Below are 20,449 nucleotides of genomic sequence, written 5' to 3'. Positions count from 1 at the left end.
ATAAAATAGGCTATTTTCATACTCATTTCTAAGTATTCATCGAAAAGTCCGTAGGCGTTCATCGGCTGAAGGTTGTAGTCCTTTTCCCACTGTGGGAAACTTATTTTCCTTTCAGGTCCATGTTCTTGTCTTACTTTCCTTCTAGTCCACCAATTCTGAATTAACCTGCACAACAAGATCAGTTTATTTAAAAAAATGTATATAGCTGTTCATAAGACAAGTAATAAGAAATAGAATTAGAATATAGAACAATAGTTTTAAAAATTTAGGACAGGCTGCCAAGGAAATAAAGCCTTGGATTAGCAAGGAAATAACAATGGAGGCTACACTTCAAGCATTTGTACTTGCAAGTGAACAGAATGTTTGATGAACTTATTTTAATCATTCACGAAACTGTCTCTCGTCCAGTGTTGCCTCGGAGGGTTGGGTAGAGGACTGAGAACATTGATAACCTGATCCCCCAGTACAAAGGCAACCCGCAGGCCTCTGAGAAGAAGATGGTTTGGCCTAGCTGGCTTAGTTGAGGACCCGTGAGCAGTCTTACCATGGGGTGCTGACCTGCATACTCTGACTCGAGGGCCCTAGAAGGTCTGCAAACCCACAAAGGTTTCCTCCTCTCCTGGCATACAGAAGCCCGCAGGTCGACAACTGGATCTGCCTGCTTTCGGGTTGAGTTTGACAGAGGCTCTGATTCCCAATAAAATGCATCTCACACTGGTGAGGTTAGTACATTAATCCTTGGCAGTGTTCAGAAGTGCATCTTACGATATGGAACAGGGTCGAAGAAATTGGGGCGGCGGGGGTCAAGTTTGTGTACTGTAGGGGGCAAGGAGAAGGCTGAGGGGTATCTGAGAGTAGCGATGCCAAAGCAAAAACAAATGTGAAATAAACTAAATAAGGGGATGGGTATCAAAGACAATTTTGCCTACTTCACAATTTTGCTCTATGTCCATATTAGTAGAAGATAAATATAGTTCCCTTGATGTCTATGACAGTTTGATAAGTTATGGATGATACTTTAAAAGAGAATATAATGCTTCTAATTTTTAAATTTTATGCTTTTTTTAAAGTTTTATAGAAAACATCAACACTTGGAAGAAGTTTTCTAAAAATAAATCTAAGAAGAGAAAAATTACTGGCAGTGGTTCTGACAGGGAGCTAAGAGATGACTTTTCGAAGTGAACCAAGTTCCAGCTAATTGTTTTGGCTGAGTGGTCTTCCCTGAAACCTGGAATTCTCTATGGAGACACTTGGGCTGACCTGGAAACCTGTAGGTGTAGAATTAAAGAAGAAATAGAAGTGCTGCTGATTTATGTCCCTTTAAAACTTAACTGACCAGAACTGAGCAAACACAGCCAAATTCAAGGTTATCCTTACAAAGGTGATGCAAGTTTTTGCCCATTGCCATCAACATAAACTGTTATCATCAGGTAATGATGTTTTTACTGGTTAGGATATGCTTACTTAGAAATATTCCAGTTTCTTTTTTGAATCATTTCTTTAGGTCTTCTTTCCATAAGTTCCTTTCCTGTACAGTTGAATTTAAGGAAGTTTAAAGAAATTACCATTTCTGATTTATTGCAGGGGTTGGGGAGTAGAGACCTCGTTAGTGTGTTGTCATCATTTAAAGCAGCTTGGAAGCAGGTATCCACTTATTTAGGGGCCCACAGAGACTTCTTAAAGAATATTCACTTTTGTTTATGGGATTTGTGCTAAATCTTCCAAAAGAGCCAATGTTTATTATTTTCATGATTTGTCTTTGAATATCTAAGCATGAAGACTTAGCTCCAGGTACACACACACACACACACACACGCACACGCACACACACACAGGCTTAACTGCTGAGTCTGCATTGCTTATCTTACTTGCCACACCTAGAAAAGCCAGCGAGACATGCTGCCTCTCAAGTATAGATATCTAAGGTACTTACGGGTAGCCAAGTTCCATGAAATTATTCCAGGTCTGCTTTAGCACCATTATAATACCCATTTGCATACAGAGATCAATAAGGCATCCACTAGGGTGGCACTGCGAGGTAAGCAGACACAGAAATTCAAGAATCAATGGACAGGAAGAAAGGCTGTCTGGTTTCTAATCTGCACAAAGTTGCCTTAAGCCTGTTTAACGCACGTCTGTAGGAAACAAGGAATGATGGGAGAATACCGACCTCTTCTAGTCTCCACCTGTTTATCAGCCTCAAGTAGGCACCTGGGTGTCCTGTGAATCTTCAACACACACAGAAAAACAAACCATTAGCATCCTGTAGCCTTCAGTGTATATTATATTCAGATTAGCACATCCTCCAGTGAAAATTACTGGCGCAGTAAGGAACAGGTCTCAGGGAATTAGGAAAACTCTCTGGAACTGGCATAATGGCAGCTTCTGGAATTCTCTGGGGGATATTTCTCTCCTGGCCCTTCTGTCTGGCTGCTCACCACAGAGGCCAGTTCTTGCTGCCTGCTGTGACTTTTAACATTTTCTGCTGAATATCAAGTGGCTGTTGCGTAAGCAGCAGGTTGGGTTTAAACACATCAGATCTTTTTGAATATTAGTAATGCCGTGTTTTTTTATTTTTTAAAACTAAACTATTTGACTAGCATTCCATGCTGAAGTAGCTAGAAAGTGCGGAGAGGCTGCTCATCCATTTCACTAAAACCCAATACTCGGCTCTTCCCTGGTTCTCGTCTCCTCAGACACACTTCCTGGTGTAACGAAGTTCATGGTACCTGGACGTTCCAAATCCTCAGAACTGCTGGATTCAGAAGCTACCCAGTCCCCTTTGGCATCCTACGTCAGCCCCCTTTCCTGTCTGAATGTCCTTCCCTCCTCTGTGAAGTCAGGGATCTGGGACATGCCACCTGCTCTTATAGGTGTGAGATCCAGAGGCCTGATTCAGGTACAGATGGAGCCTACAAGTTTTACATTCACACTTCACGTGTGCAAACTATTTTCTTCTACTCACCTTAACAAGAAAAGGTACACCTTAACAAGAAAAGGACTTTGATGGAGACCATTCCCCAGAATGGGAAGGGAAAGGAAAGGAGACTGATCTCCTCTTTATACACTTTATAAAAGTCACCCTAAAGGCTGGCCTCTCTGTCACCCTGGTCAGTGACCTCTGTCCCTGGCCGGGGGAGGTGTGGAGAGAATGGGTTCTTACCTTCCGAGGAAGAATGCGATGTAAAACGTGGAGCTGTTCAGATTGACAAACTGAAAAAGAAACATTTTCAGGGTGAAGCTGTTCTCCCACTCGGACTCAGTGCGAGGCTGTTCTGTGGACACAAGGGGAGCAGACTTTGAGAGGCTGCGTCTGACCCCTTCTCAACTCCCTCTGTCCAGCTCCCCAGACGCACGGGGTGGGAGCACAGGCTTCCTAAGGAGGCTGCAGGAGGGCCCAGCTTGCCTACAGATGACATGCGACAGAATGGACCATCCACGGGTTCCTCAAGCTCCCAGACCAGCCCCAGCAAGGCTTTGGTGGGAAGTGACTACTGACTTGTCTGAGGGCAGGGAATATCGTTTGTTCCGCTCTTCCAGGATGCCCAGAGAGCCTGGAGTAGAGACAGCCAGGCTGAAGGGGCCGCACTCCTGGCCCTGGCTCCTTGCAGGAGCCTCTCCTTTCACTCTTAGTTTCCACCTGTGGGGTGGGGCCTGTGTGGCGTCAGGTCCCCTCCCATCTCCTAGTAACTCCTTGGTCTCGACTTCTATTTCTGCTGTGATGTGAGGTGCTACTGGGAGAGAGGGAGTCAGACCCCCCCATCTCAGAATGAGCATCTGACCCCGTTACCTGTCACCCTCATCCACCATCATTTTCATTCTCAAGGACAAGTACCGAGGAGGTGACCTCATCTTTAGAGCTTTTATTGTTGTATAGCAGCATCTTTGTCTTACAACTTCCTGACCTCAGTCAGGCACCAATTCTCATCTTCTTGTATTTCAATTTCCATACAGCAAATGCCCTTTGGACATTGTGATACAAACCAAAAATATGGATCAATCCTCCAACCTGAAATCTCATGTCAAATGCGCTTATCCTTCCCTGGAAGTTGCATCCTCACCTCAAACAACATCAAAGAAAATGCATTTAATGCAATAGCACTTTCTGGTTCCACGTTCCCTGAGCTTCTAATTACTCATTTACCATTTCACCCCATCCATTCCTTTCCCACAAATTATAGCTCAGAATGCTTCCCAGGAGTATATCTGAGAAGGGAGGGGAGAAAGAATGAGAATCGGATTTAAAATGGTTTAAATGTCAATTTCAGAACAAGGCCATACTGCTGTTGAGGGAAGAAATGACAAAGGATGCTTCAAGGGCTTTAGCTTTACTTCACTTCTGCTAATGAACTCTTGGTTACACAGGAAGGTCTCCTAGCTCATCAGCCAGCTGGGTGGGTTCCCAGGTGGCCCAACCACAGATTGACCATGGCTGTTATCTCCACAGGCATCTTTTCCAGCCTGGAGCAAGGTCCCCCCTGGACACAGTCTATCAATGGGCAGTTACCTCTTCTGTGGACATAAACTTCTATCTTTTTGGGCAAAGAGTGGCGGTGATGGAAGATTTCAATGAATTTAAAGGAGATATGCCAAGTGCCTAGCTCTGTATCTGGCACATAGAAGGGCTCAAACAGATGAGGTGCCAGATGTATCTGGCATCTTTTATTATAATGATTATTATAAATAAAAACACTTTTGTGATTTTTTTCTCTCTTTGGCAAGCTACATATGGGAATGTGCTAAAACAGGTTTTGTGTGGGAGCATGTAATTTTCTCAAACTGCATAGAGTAAAATGACTAATATCTCATTAATGAAATTGGGACAGTTCCTCTATCTTGAAAATGTAGTAAATGTACAGCTCATAGCTGGTTACCAGATTGTTCTGGTGCCTTACAAAGTCAGAGAAACATTCTTAGGGATGACTTGTCCAGATGAATGTCACTTCCACAAATGTCAGTAATGGTTAGCCTGTCTACATAAAAGACTCCCAGTGTTCAAAGCAACTAACTTTGCTGTGATTTTATATGCCATTAAAACTTGCTGTGTTTTTAATTAAATAAAAATTGTAGGCAACAGCAAATGAACACTTTTCTAAATGATTATACATACTTCATACACATGTACTTTTGTAAGAGAAAACCTACTTTAAATTATATTAGCTCATGAAACATAATGTCTAAATGCTTTAAAGCTTTAGGTAGGAAAGATTCTTTCAATTCCTAGACATATTTAACATGTCCTGTTGAGGGCAAAGAACAAATTGTTGTATGCAATTCAAAATAAAGGGAATATTTGTTTTCAGCAGTGTTTCAGAAATGAATCTTTGAGAAGGTATTTTTCAGACCACAATACTGTACTGTGAAGTAAAGAGGGTTCCACTTACCTAAATTTGTCAGAAGCAGTGCAACTTTTTCATAGAGCTGTAAAATAAATTTAATACATTTAACAAACTGTAGATGTTCTAAAATCTGTAATTATGAAATAAATAGGTAAGTAAGTCATAAATGAAAATAATTTCATTAACCATCCACTGCTCAAACAATGAAAACATCATCAACAATTGTGTCCTTTCAGGACAAGAAAGAATTGTACAAGGTCCCATTTTAATATTTTAAAAGTCTCACTTCTTGTTTTGGGGTGAATAATTCTGTAACAACAGGCCAGCTGCCACTAATTATCAGCTTGCTAAGGGATGCTGGGCAAGTCACAACATTCCTGGGCCTCCTCAATGTAAAATCTCCTCAATGTAAAATCTCTAAGACTGCTTCTGATAAGAGTCTGTAATCCTATTGTTTTTATGGGCTGATTTTCTAGATTATAGCATTCCTAAACACCAAAGTGATCAAACATTATTGGGAACCGCCAAACTTATGGTACTCTGCTTTTCTATTAGTGAATTAGATGCATCCCTAACTCACCCAGCCATCTGGTAAATGGAGGGTCCTAATAGGATGGAAGGGGTGTGTGTCCCTGTGCTTGTGTGTGTGTATGGAAGTATAGGGGGTACAGTTAAGGGCAAACCCAGCTCTAGGAGATTCCCTAGGGAGGGTATAAATTGAAAAAGAAAAGAGCAAGTGCTTTCTCTAAAATGAAAGATGATAAATGAAAACGAAAAAGAAGTCAAATGGATTTGAACAATATGAAAATTAAGATCACATTTAGACTAAAGTAGTGAAATTTCACTGGTTAAAATTCCCCAGGCTGGAATAACAGCTTTACTGCCAGCAAGCTGTAGGTCTTGGGCATGTTACCTCACCTCTTCTTTAAGACCATCGTTTTCTTTACATGTGGTTGAGAATGGGTATTGGACACACTCATCTTGAGGTCCTTCCTAACTTTTGCATTCTCTTACCCAGATTTCTTCTAACTACAGAAATAGTCTAAATACTCAGATTGTATGACTCTAAACTTTCAGCAAAGACTGTGGTTTGTTATATTAAGATATAAATAATTCACATGGCCACAGTATCAAAGCTTGTATATAGAAATCTCAGACTCTTGGAGTCCAATGTTAAAACAGACTGGTATAATTTTCAATAAATCTTGTGTTATAGATGAGTCATACATCTCAATTTTATCATAAAAATAAAATACTGGTAAACATATTAGGACAGATATTCTAATCAAAATTATTTTAATATTACAAAGGCATGGTATTATTAAAGTTACTTACATAATTATCAAGGAAAATTAAATTCAGCTGGTGAGACAACCTTTCTCAAAAATATAATTTTTGATGACCTAGTTCATCCTTTAATCTTTAATGTTGATGTACATTTGTTAAAGCGCCTCGCTTTGCACACTTGTCTCAAAGGCCTTGAGAGCTGGTGACATGCCATCGTTATTTTTGTTTGGAAACTGAAAAAATTGGAATTTAAAAAAGGAACAGCACAGGAGTTGAAATATAATTATTATTAACCTTTTGAAAAGTAAGGTAAAGTGTATGAGGACACTGGGATTCATGGCATCTGTGAACATTTTATCTTGATGATATTCAATGAGATGGATAGTGAGCCTTTGAGCAGGATGCAACAGAAAAGAGCACATAAACAAAGGGACTGATAGCCAACAAGAGAGCGTCACATGAGTGGTTTCTGGAAAAGGCCTGATTTCTCATTAGCCAGTTGAGACAGAAAGCACGGATAGTTTGTTCTGATAAGGGTAGTAGAAGATCTAAGTTTCCAAACTGGATGCCACAAATGGTTACTGTTAGAACCTTTAACTAACAGCAAGCTTTCTGATCCTAAGGATATGTCCAAAAGAAGCTATGAGCACTTCTAATTTTATCTTGTCCACCTGATCAATATATGTGGGTTTGTTCTGATGCAAGCCATATTTTCTGGTTTAGTTCTTTTTGGAACAAGTCATTGTGGTTTTCACTGTTTACAGATTATAATGAAATGTCAGATTCATTTTGGTATGGCTGAATAAAAAGGATGGTAATAACTTTTAATGTCTTCCTTTCTTGGCATATATAGCTTGAGACCACTATATTGAGATGTTCTTTGGTCACTAGTGAAGCAGAATAAAATTGAAAGAGCATGACAAGGAGGATTGAGGAAATCTATCTATTCACTCTGTCTTTGAACTATTTATTTTTCAAGACATAGAATAAAATGAAAACCCCATAACTAGTCACTAAGAGGCATAATAGTTTGTTAGTATCCAGAATACTTTTGTAAAATAATATGAGCTTTATTTTTTTAAAAATGCACATAAAAGTAAACACACATTGTCAAATCCAGAAAATAGGCATTCCTTATAGATCTTCTTCAGTTAGGATTGGAAGAAAGTCAGAAATAGGATATATGATCTATAATAATTATTTGAAAGAGGTTTTAATGAACATAAATACCAATCTAGCTCTCAAGATTTTTATATTCAGTTAATGAAAAAGTATTCATGATTAATGTCCAAATGATTTTTTTTTTTTGCAAGACCAGTATGGCCAAAATTTTAAGTAATTGAAAACAATTTATATAGCTATAAAAACTATATTATTGAGTCATAAAAATGTCTTAAATTGAGTCATTTCAGCAGTCATTAATAGTTTAGTTCTGAATTGGTCAAAGCTATGTTATAGTCATTAGTCTGTCGTTTGTCCTTTATTCAATATTTGCTTTTTAAGGACTTAAAATTTTTAAAAATATATTTTGATGAAGAGCTTTCCCAGCTATATTACACACTTGGTTGCCTTCATAATGGAACCTGCAAGGCTTCAGGGCATAAGACAGGAGTGTAAAGGTGTGTGCTGGATGAGGATGTCCTCAGAGATGGCCGAGGAGGGTAAGGCAATTGGTCACTGCACAAAAGGGTCCTGGATGATGCTAGTTTTAGAGTGTGTATGCTTTTTATTTTCTTTCCTTCCCCTTGCTATGGCTTGTCATTTTCTGACCTTGTCGGTATTCTTGCCTTAGTAACCTTCTGTTATTTTAGTTTGATGTTGCCTGAGAAATCAGAACACCAAATGTGTTCACATTATATCTAAAAATAAAGAAAAAAAAGAAAAGAAACCTTAAGGGCATTCCTAAGAATGATACGTGTCAGCTTTAGTGTGTGGGCTTGGTCATCCATTTTGGTGACTCAGAAACCCTTTGTTAAATAAAACATGTAAAATGCTTACCTGTCTAGCTCCTAGCACACAGTAGGTGCTTTGTAGTGGCCCTAATTATATACTGTTTCATCTCCCCTCCTGCTTTGTTTTTAGTTTATTCTTTTCTTGGCTGTGTTCCACGAAGCAGAGGTTTTTGGATAAGTGATTTTCAGTTAAATGAAGTGACAACACTGGCTCCTGGTCAAAATGTACCAGCAAGCATGTGTTTATAGACCCACTGCATATATGCAGAAATTTATTTCTTAAGATGTGTAAATTAAATTTTAGTAAGACATTGGAGAAGAGAGATGATAAAATACAGTAAGCTTTAATTCACTGCATCCTACCGGGACACAGAATCTTTTACTGCTCGGGCTGTTCGGTTAATTTCACTATGAATCACTCCCCTTCACAATGAATATTCATTCCACAATTAACTTTGAGACTAGCTGAACCTGGGACAGGGGGAGTGCAAGGGAGTGACAAACATCCACTTTCAGTCTCCACTTGACCAAGCAGTTACACAGTCATCATGTCAAAATGATCTGCAAGTGCTTTTTTTTTCCTACCTTCTGGATTTTTAAACTTTTTTTCTAAAATAATAAAGAAGTTCCTGTATTTTTAACAATAATAATAAGTTACCTATATTTCATTATCTCGGTGATTTCAGCACAATGGCCCAGATTTAAGTTGCAGTATAAATAAGGGTGAGGGGAACTATAATTGAACACTTATTCCATGCCTAACACTATACATGATACTCTACATACGTTATTTATTCCCTCCTACAAACCTCAAGTCTAACAATGTCAGCCATTGCCTTTTGTTCTGCAAATAGTAACAACAGTTTACTGAGAGCTTACTATAAGCCAGAGCCTGTTTCTGGCAGGCTCTGCCAGAAACAGAGGCTGCCAGAGTTTGGAAACTTAGATCTTCTACTACTCTTATCAGAAGAGACAAAAGTTTCTGCCCTCTTGGGGCTACATTCCAATGGAGAAGATAAATAACAAAATAAATTTAAAAAATAGCCTATTAGATGGCGATTAATGCCATAGAACAAAATTAAGCAGGCAAGGAGCTAGGAAATGGTCAGACGGCAGGAGTGGGTTGCAATTTTAAATTGAGTGACGAGGGAAACCTTATACTGGAAAAGTAACAGTTGAACAAAGACTTGAAGGAGGTGCAGGAGTAAACTCTGCAGACCCCATGGGAAAGAATGTTCCAGGTAGAGAGAAGAGCAAGTCAAAAGTCCTAGGGTGAGAGCTTGCCTGGCACATTGAAGAAAAAAGGGAAGGCCAGTGAGAAGCAGGAAAGTCAAGGTGAGGAGGGAGGAGAGAAAGTCAGAGACCTCGCTGGGGCCAGATGAGGGAGACCCTGGGTCTCCATGTGAAGACAGAACTTTTATTCTGAGCGAGAGGGAAGCCACTGGATACAGTGAACAGAGGCTGACTTACATGGATGAAGCTTGCTTGCTCTAGCTGCTATGATGAGCCTGGATTGAGGGAAGCAGACATGGAAGCTGGGAGACCAGCTCGGAAAGCACTGCAATAATCCAGGTGGGATATGCTGGGGACCTGGACCAAGGTGGGGACTGGGGATGTGTGAAAAGTGATCAAATTCTGGATACATTTCGATGCTGAGAGAAGCAGAGGCGTTTCAGCCTGGGCGACTACAATGGGGGCTGCAGGAGGAGCTCATTCTGGAGGGAAGATGGGGAGTTGGGGGTTGTGTGTTAGGTGAGGATGTTTGGGGTTCAAAGGAGACAGCTGGGCTGAAATATACATTTGAAAAAAACCTGAAATCAACACAAGCTACAAGTACCACCCTGAAATATTCCTTGCTGGGTTATCGCAAGAAATGCTTTGGATACTAATTTCCCATCATTCAGAAGCAAAAGGAAACAGGAACCAACACTACTGAGCTATGTCACAGAGTCTGAGCTGGGCCTTTAAAATATATTTTTTCTCTAAATTTCCCCAAGACGTATACAGTGTTATCTTACTGGATAAATAAGGGAACCGAGGTTCAGAGAGGGCAAGTGCCTTGCCCAGTCTTACAATGTAGAAAATCCTGGAGGCCAGATTTGACTCAAGCCTTCTGTATCCCCAGATGAGTACACCTTATGCCAGGCACTTTGCAGCCAGTCCATAAGTGCCACATAATTGACCAGCCTCTCTAAGGCCAGGTCCCTTTAGAAACAGAAGAAAACTCACCTGTAGCACACACATTTTATCCATTTGACTAGCTACCTTGCAGCTCACTTACCACGTTCAGCAGCATGATGATGCAGAAATTGATGCACACGGCAGTCCCTGTGGTTGCAACCTGAGAATTATTCCTGATTAACGCCCACTTAAAGGCAGCGAAAGTGCTGACGGTCACCACCCTGTAAATGACGATCCCAAACACGGCGGCAATCACCACGCAGATCTGGCAGGAAGACAGAGGACACCCAGTGAGCACTGTGATGGAAAGTTGGAGGAAGGGGCTCCTGCCATCTGGAAAATCCTCGGATGAGGAAACGAGATAAAGCGGCAGTGGTCCTGACTCAAGACACCACAACAAAATGCACACTTTTTATGTGGTTGATGCTTTCTCTTGTCTGTTTGTATGTTCTTTATTATCCAAATAGAAAAGCCACAGAACTTCAGAGCTGATAAACCGTTAAGCTATGGGGTAACACTGGGGTAACAGAGTTCCTTGCATATTGTAAAGATGAACATTGTTTCAATTACCATATTCGGTTTTATACATCTATTTGCGTAGTATATACTAGGTTATGACAACGTTTGTATTTCTTACTGTATGGGCATTGTAAAGAAAAGTTTGGAAAGCTGCTGTAGGTATTAATACTATCTCATAGTTTTAGTTCCTTTCATTATGACATAGAGAGACAAATGCAAAGAACAGCAGATTAGAGGATCTGAGCTCTTGTCTATTTCTTGGCTAATCTGGGCAAGCCTTTTACCCTTCTGGAGTCTCAGTTGCTCCACCTGTAAAATGCGGACAGCAATGCCATCCCTGACCACCACGTAGAATGGTGTGAGGACTAAATAACAGAACGTGCAAAAATATATCCAAACACTTGATATGATTATTGTTGTTACCATGCTACAGGTTTGTACTTTATGAAAGAAAGAGTTTTGTAAAAAAGTTTCAGACCATGAAGAATATTCCAGATGCAGAAACAATAAGTCGGCTGCATTTATCTGCAAATGCTTGATATGGTTCTGGTTTTCCCGAAATGGGATTCATCCGCTCTTTCTTGGAATACTTGGCTTCAAACTGGGGCCGTATTTCTTCCTAAAGAACAAGCAGACACATTTTTATGTACTGAAGAACTATTCAGACAATAAGAAAAAAATCATTTTATGCCACAGGAAAACTGAGTCAACAAATGCCACAGTCAATGACATGGGCTTGGAAACCGGCCACTTAAAGAGAATCTGCAGAATGATGATCTCGACTTTTTATCATCAAGGCTATGTAATTTAGACTAATAGTTAAGTGTCTCTATTATCTTTTTAAACTATACTTGAAGAAAGAAACTGAGAATGAGAAGAGGGACCAATTTGTCCTGTCCCTAGTGGTTTGAAACAACTAATAAGGTTTTACTTTTATTACCGGGGAGTGATGTGGACACCAGGACAAAGAAAGCTTCTGAACAGCAAAATGTTCAGAATTCGCTTTGTGAGTTATAATTCTTAGTTTTCTACTATTTTTAAATTTTTTGATTTAGGCAGTTAAAAACATGGTGCATCTATTTTTTAATAAGCTCCTGTAGATGTCATTCACCCTTAACCATAGGTTTGAAACGTATTCTTTTTGTTGTTGAGGATTTTGGCTTCTATATTCATCAGTGATATTGGTCTGTAATTTTCTTTATTTGTAGTACCTTTGGTTTTGGTATCAGGGTGATGGTGGCCTCATAGAATGAGTTTGGGAGTATTCCTTCCTCTGCAATTTTTTGGAAGAGTTGAAGAAGGATGGGTGTTAGCTCTTCTCTAAATGTTTGATAGAATTCACCTGTGAAGCCATCTGGTCCTGGACTTTTGTTTGTTGGAAGATTTTTAATTAGTTTCAATTTCATAAGTTGTGATTGGTCTGTTCATATTTTCTATTTCTTCCTGGTTCAGTCTTGGAAGCTTATACCTTTCTAAGAATTTGTCTATTTCTTCCAGGTTGTTCATTTTATTGACATAGAGTTGCTTGTAGTAGTCTCTTAGGATGCTTTGTATTTCTGTGGTGTCTGTTGTGACTTCTCCTTTTTCATTTCTAATTTTATTGATTTGAGTCCTCTTCCTCTTTTTCTTGATGAGTCTAGCTAATGGTTTATCAATTTTGTTTATCCTCTCAAAGAACCAGCTTTTAGTTTTATTGATCTTTGCTATTGTTTTCTTCGTTTCTATTTCATTTATTTCTGCTCTGATCTTTATGATTTCTTTTCTTCTACTAACTTTGGGTTTTGTTTGTTCTTCTTTCTCTAGTTCCTTTAGGTGTAAGGTTAGATTGTTTATTTGAGATTTTTCTTGTTTCTTGAGGTAGGCTTGTATTGCTATAAACTTCCCTCTTAGAACTGCTTTTGCTGCATCCCATAGGTTTTGGATCATCGTGTTTTCATTGTAATTTGTCTCTAGGTATTTTTTTATTTCATCTTTGATTCTTCAGTGATCTCTTGGTTATTTAGTAACATATTATTTATCTTCCATGTGTTTGTGTTTTTTACATTTTTTTTTCCCTGTAGCTGATTTCTAATCTCATAGCATTGTGGTAAAAAAAGATGCTTGATATGATTTCAATTTTCTTAAATTTACTGAGGCTTCATTTGTGACCCAAGATGTGATCTATACTGGAGAATGTTCCATGTGCCCTTGAGAAGAAAATGTAATCTGCTGTTTTTGGATGGAATGTCCTATAAATATCAATTAAATCTATCTGGTCTATTGTGTCATTTAAAGCTTGCGTTTCCTTATTTTCTGTTTGGATGATCTGTCCACTGGTTTAAGTGAGGTGTTAAAGTCCCCCTATTATTGTGTTACTGTCAATTTCCTCTTTTAGAGCTGTTAGCAGTTGCCTTATGTATTGAGGTGCTCCTATGTTGGGTGCATATATATTTATAATTGTTATATCTTCTTCTTGGATTGATCCCTTGATCATCATGTAGTGTCCTTCTTTGTATTTTGTAATAGCCTTTCTTTTAAAGTCATTTTGTCTGATATGAGAATTGCTACTCCAGCTTTCTTTTGGTTTCCGTTTGCATGGAATATCTTTTTCCATCCCCTCACTTTCAGTCTGTATGTGTCCCTAGGTCTGAAGAGTGGGTCTCTTGTAGACAGCATATATATGGGTCCTCTTTTTGTATCCATTCAGTGAGCCTGTGTCTTTTAGTGGGAGCATTTAATCCATTCACGTTTAAGGTAATTATCAATATGTCTGTCCCTATTACCATTTTTTTAATTGTTATGGGTTTGTTTTTGTAGGTCCTTTTCTTCTCTTGTGTTTCCCACTTAGAGAAGTTCCTCTAGCATTTGTTGTAGAGCTGGTTTCCTGGTGCTGAATCTCGTAGCTTTTGCTTGTCTGTAAAGCTTTTGATTTCTCCATCAAATCTGAACGAGAACCTTGCTCGTTAGAGTAATCTTGGTTGTAGGTTCTTCCCTTTCATCACTTTAAATATATCATGCCACTCCCTTCTGGCTTGTAGGGTTTCTGCTGAGAAATCAGCTGTTAACCTTATGGGAGTTCCTTTGTATGTTATTTGTCATTTTTCCCTTGCTGCTTTCAATAATTTTTCTTTGTCTTTAATTTTTGTCAATTTGATTACTATGTGTCTCAGCATGTTTCTCCTTGAGTTTATCCTGCCTGGGACTCTGTGCGCTTCCTGGACTTGGGTGGCTATTTCCTTTCCCATGTTAGGGAAGTTTTCGACTATAATCTCTTCAAACATTTTCTAGGGTCCTTTCTCTCTCTCTTCTCCTTCTGGGACCCCTATAATGCAAATGTTGTTGTGTTTAATGTTGTCACAGAGGTCTCTTAGGCTGTCTTCATTTCTTTTCATTCTTTTTTCTTTATTCTCTTCTGTGGTAGTGAATTCCACCATTCTGTCTTCCAGGTCACTTATCCACTCTTCTGCCTCTGTTATTCTGCTATTGATTCCTTCTTGTGTATTTTTCATTTCAGTTATTGTATTGTTCATCTCTGTTTGTTCTTTAATTCTTCTAGGTCTTTTTTAAACATTTCTTGCATCTTCTCAATCTTTGCCTCCATTCTTTTTCTGAGGTCCTGGATCATCTTCACTGTCATTAACTGAATTCTTTTTCTGGAGGGTTGCCTATCTCCACTTCATTTAGTTGTTTTTCTGGGTTTTATCTTGTTCCTTCATCTGATACATAGCCCTCTGCCTTTTCATCTTGTGTGTCTTTCTGTGAATGTGGTTTTTGTTCCACAGGCTGAAGGACTGTAGTTCTTCTTGTTTCTGCTGTCTGCCCTCTGGTGGATGAGGGTATCTAAGAGGCTTGTGCAAGTTTTTTGATGGGAGGGACTTGAAATGTATTCTTAATTGGTATTGAAAACAAGGTAAATACCTTTCAAATCCAGCTAAAATCAAGGTTCCTCTAATTCTAAATCAAGCTGAGATTTTATTTCATTGAGTTGAGCCCCATCCAATGTGAAAAGCTTCTGACTAAAAAGCAATTATGGGATTAGGAAAAGATAATCAGCGAAAGGGTATTTTGAAGTCATTCTGGTTAATTAACAACTTGTTCTACATGAGTGTCTTGGAAGAGGAGGGAAAATAAGCAGAAACTCTGGTGCAGTGGAGATTGAGTTAGTCCAGGCAGAAACACTCAAGACTTAGATGAAGGTACTGACAGAAAGCAAAGAAGGAGCTGACAGAAGAGAGATTATGGAGGATGGGCACAGTCTGGTAGTGGCCTCCCTGTGTAGGAGGAAGGGCAGCCCGTCTCCTGCCACAGGATAAACCCAATGCTGACTTTACACAGTGGCAGGTAATGGGGAAGGTCAGGGGGAGATACAGTTATAAACAGCCTCTGCCTCCTTTATTTTAGGTAGTTACACTTTAGGATATAAACAGATCTAGAATATTCTGCTTCTTTGGGAAACTCAATTCATTAGGCTATAAGTGTCATCAAGGGTCACTGAGTTAATCATCCAGAAAATGAGGCCAGTCATGGAGCCAGACCTGTCATCCTGGGTATTACAGGCTGAATTGTGTCCCCACCCCACCCCCCGATTCATAAGTTGAAGTCCTAACCCTCAGTATCTCAGAATGTGTCTATATTTGGAGACAGGATCTCTACAGATGTAATTAAGTTAAAATGAGGTCATTAGGGTGGACCTTAATCCAACATGACTAGTTTCCTTATAGGAAGAGGAAATTTAGACAGAGACATGCACAGAGAGAAGACAATGTGAAGATACAGGGAGTAGATGGCTATCTACAACCCAAGGAGAGAGACTGGGAACCGATCCTTCCCTCACGGCCCTCAGAAGAAACCAGCCCTGCCAATACCTTGATCTCAGACTAGCCTCCAAACTGTGAGACAGTCAACTGCTTTTGCTTAAGCCACCCAGTCAGTGGCACTTTGTTACGGCAGCCCTAGCAAAGTAACATCCTGGGTTACCCGTGAAGAAGGCATGCAGCGTGTCTGGGCTCTTCTGTACAGCAAGCTGAGGACCACAGGCTAGAAGTAAGAGGCATTTCTACAATGAATCCCAAACAGAAATAGAATTGCACATGGCCCCTGATATGATTCCGGTCCACAGGTGTGCTGAGTGAAAGCAGGGTTCTGCACTCCATGCTTTTTAACAGGGCTGGGAGTTCAGAAGCTCTAGACTTCTGAAGGGATATGTTTACCCTAAGGGTACTCACATTGCGGGCCCACCACAAGGGCCAACAGTGACTTTAGACTGGTTTAGTCAAAGTTATTTAATGCCCCACTTTATAGCTGAAAGGGGAAAATTTAGAAACATTTTTCTTTAGAAATGAAAAAAGTCCGAAGAGGAAGTAATTTGTCTTAGATGACACAGCTGCTTAGTGGTGACTCGGCTTCCCAGGAAAGAGCATTTTCCATCCCACTTGAAAGCCACTCCCATAAACACACGTAACAAAAACCAGAACAGCTCCACCCAGGAGGAAGTCTTGAATGTAGCCTGGCTGTGGCTGGTAGCCCCCAGAAGTCACCTGGGCAGTCTCTTCCAACTCAGAAAACCATTTTCTAGAGAATGCATGCTTATAAAAGCATGAGAGAGGCCTCATCACAAGAACAGGGATTGCTGAGAATCCCAGTATCATTTCTAGATTTAAAAACTACCCAAATGTGTTCATGGGTGTGAGGAGAAAAGGCAGCCATCCACAAGGCATGATTTGAAGGAAAAAACACTCCCCTCAAAATTATCTCCCCCCACCAAGCCTATCCCAGGGCTAAAATTCTCAGTTATCTGAGAATTTTAAATTTAAAATTTAAAATTTTAAATCTTCTCAGTTACAGAAGATTCCTTTTAATTTATAAAAATATATATCTGTGTCTCTTGGAAGGAAAACACCCATTGATACCCATTATCATATCATATATGACTAGTGTATTTGATTTACTGGCCCAGCAAGGCTCTGAGGAAATGGTACTCAGGAGAGGTAGGAGATAATGGATGAGAGGAAGGGAAGAGGAGCTCAGGCTGGGCACATGGTGACCAAACCCACCCATGGGTCCTCGAGACTTCTGACAGGAATGGGGCAAGGAGAGAGAGGATAAAGACCAGACACAGGTTAGGAAAGGGCATGGTGTATTGGCCTAGAAGGCGATAAAGGGAGAGTGACATGCTGAGAAAGTGAAGTCTGTGGGACTGAATTTACCTCTCCTGGACGGTTTTATCTAGAGCTGGTCCTGCTTTTAGCCACATCCACCAAAGAGGCTGTTTGAGGAGTGGTTTCCCCTCAGTATTTATCACTTAGGGGAACACTACTGAGCCTGTGCACATCTGGTCACTGTCTAGGGTCCTATAGAGTTCACAGAACCATTTCCTTGGAGTACTTAGGAGGTCTGCTTCCATGTGCCTACAATTGTGAAACTAATATTCTCCTTCTGATAAAGTAAAGAGAATGGATAATATTTAAGGAAACTAAACAAATCTTACTACCAATTCTCCTGATGCCTCTACCTACAAGTGAAATGCTTTACTTAGTCATGGAATTTTACTCCACTAAGAAATCAAAATGTTGTGTGTGTGTTTTTTTTAATTCCTCTTGAAATTTCCTGTAAAGACAGGTATAAAAAATGCTTTATGAATCAACCTGACTTCTATCACAGGCCAGAGAGCGATGACTCAAGAGGGACTGTGTATTTCTTGGTTATCGGCTTTTAAAAAAAAAAAAAAATTGAGGTAAATGATACAAACCTCCTCTTCTTCCCAGTCTATCAAATCCCAGTCATAAGCAATTACTGCTCTCCGTCTTTTCCAAAACTCCAGGAAAACTGTCGCTGGAAAAAGCAGAGAAAGGCAGACATTTTCAAATAAAACAATGCCTTTAACTGTGCCAATGGATAATGAAGCCATTGTAAAGAATGACACTTTGTGTAAGCATTCTTGAATATCAGAATTTCTAGATAAATTTAACAAGGATCATTTTCTGAGAATTACTAAGTCTGTGTCAAACACAATGAAAACTCAGAGATTTAAATTAAGCTGATTTGCAAGTCACAGCAGAGCAGACTTACTAGAATGACGAAGCTCCTGAGATGTAAGAATACAGAAAACTAGGTTACCAACATCATTTGAAAAGTGAGGGGCAGAAAAGGAAAAGCAAAGCTTAGCAGTTCACATGTATTTGATTGCCAGTGATTTCTTGTCCCCCAAATTCTTCTCAGGATAAATATCTGTGTAGACTGTATCTTCCTATTTTACTGAAGGAAGCTATTTTGTTGGAGGAAGCTGTCCTGTTGCTTCTCTTTTCTCCAAACCATCTCTTTATTGTCACACTGAAGGCAAAAGTGTGTAAATTCTGTTAAGAACCTTTCCCAACCTGTTGGCCTCAGGTAAAGCTGGAAGTGATCTTCATTTAGCCAAAGTAACTTTCTACTCAATTCAGTTTAAAAATATCAACACAAATGAATTGTTGAGCATTATAAAATGATAGAGAGATCAAAAAATAATCAAGACACATTCCTGCTGCCTTGGAAGTCACAAGCCCAATGAGGGAACACATACACTCAGTTACTCACTCAGAGGATGACTGCAACTAAGGATATCACAGAGATACCCTAGGAGAGGTAATTGCTGACCATCTCTCTTGGGCCTTGCTGTGTAGTCAGACTTCAAAAGGGAAAAATATGTCATATATTTGGAACCAGTTTCATGGGGTAAGGTAAACATCCAAATGTCCATTCCAACGAGAGATAACTACTTCCTTCTTTTCTACTCCCCCTTGCTCTTACACTACCTCCTTATTAGTGGTATTCGGACACAGAAGACATATTTAAAAATAAGTAACTGGAAAGACAGTATAGGGTAATAGTTAAGAGCTCTCTGGCTTGTGACCTAGACATTCCTAGATTTGAAATCCAGTTCAGATACAAGCTGTGCTACCGCTGGCAAACGAATTAAGTTTTCTGATTCTCAGTTTCCTGCTAAGCAAATGAGGGATGGCAATATAATCCCTATCCGCAATGGCAAAATTCAAAATGCTCTATAAATTGTAAGTTTCTTCCCCTAAGTTTGGCACAAATTCATCTTGTGGCAAGCTGTGACTTCGACTGAGGTGAGGCTACTCAAAGTCTTCATGTATCCCTCTTAGTGAGAGTATACATACGTTGAAAGCAGCCATATTAATGTATTTGAATATGGGGTCCTTCCCAGACCTTATGGGGTATTATAGAATATATGATATATGTACCACAGTGCCGCTCTAAAATCTGAAAAATTCAGAGTATAGTTGTTAAGAAAGTCATGCCTAAACTAATCAAGTGCTTAATTCTAGAAGTGGGAAATGGAAATAAACATATGTCTTTGGAGGTAAATAAAAGTGCCAAACTACTTACAACAGCCAAGGCATGGAAGCAATCTAAATGTCCATTGACAGAGAAGTAGATAAAGAAGATGTGTGGTACATATATACAATGGAATATTAGCCATAAAAAAGAATGAAATAATGCCATCTGCAGCAACATGAATGGACCTAGAGATTGTCATACTGAGTGAAGTAAGTCAGACAGAGAAAAGACAAATCTCATATGATATCACTTATATGTGGAATCTAAAAAAAATGTAGAAATGAACTGATTTACAAAATTGAAACAGAGTCACAGCTGTAGAAAACAAACTTATGGTTACCAGGGGGAAAGGGGGGAGGGATAAATTGGGAGATTGGGATTGACATATACTCACTACTATATATAAAATAGATAACTAATAAGGACCTACTGTATAGCACAGGGAACTTTACTCAATACTATGTAATGACCTATATGGGAAAAGAATCTAAAAAAGAATAGATATATGTGTATGTATAACTGATTCACTTTGCTGTACACCTGAAACTAACACAACATTGTAAATCAACTATACTCTAACTAAAAATGAAAAAAGAAAAGTGCCAAAAGCTGAGCAGCTATTTTCCACTGGAATCCTTGCCAGGAGTCTTATTGTGTCAGGGGTTCCTAAGACCACCTCCAGTCTTGATGATTCACTAGGAGGACTCATAGGACTCAGCATATAGTGGTACATACGGCTAAGATTTACTACAGTGAAAGGATATAAAGCAAAATCAGCAGAGGGAAAAGGCACATGGGCTGAAGTCTGGTGGAAACCAGGTGCAAGCTTCCAAGAGTCCTCTCCCAGTGGAG

General features: G+C 39.5%; 1 protein-coding gene across 1 annotated transcript in view; it reads right to left on the bottom strand.

The window, feature by feature from the left end:
• The window catches only part of ANO4 (anoctamin 4), a 422,302-nt gene that overhangs the window by 60,248 nt on the left and 341,605 nt on the right, over positions 1–20,449 (bottom strand). The window contains exons 15-22 of the mRNA XM_082634623.1: positions 18,006–18,088; positions 11,757–11,897; positions 10,860–11,024; positions 5,385–5,421; positions 3,164–3,275; positions 2,171–2,228; positions 1,934–2,031; positions 23–165 (exon numbers count right to left, since the gene is read on the bottom strand). Coding sequence (XP_082490749.1) covers positions 23–165; positions 1,934–2,031; positions 2,171–2,228; positions 3,164–3,275; positions 5,385–5,421; positions 10,860–11,024; positions 11,757–11,897; positions 18,006–18,088 — 837 coding nt within the window. The remainder of the gene's footprint in view (positions 1–22; positions 166–1,933; positions 2,032–2,170; positions 2,229–3,163; positions 3,276–5,384; positions 5,422–10,859; positions 11,025–11,756; positions 11,898–18,005; positions 18,089–20,449) is intronic.

Source organism: Mesoplodon mirus (genome assembly GCF_964341445.2).
Source record: "Mesoplodon mirus genome assembly, chromosome: 11".
In the NCBI taxonomy this organism is placed as follows: Eukaryota; Metazoa; Chordata; class Mammalia; order Artiodactyla; family Ziphiidae; genus Mesoplodon; species Mesoplodon mirus.
The sequence above is the reverse complement of the archived record's forward strand: the minus strand, read 5'-3'. Positions and strand labels throughout refer to the sequence as shown.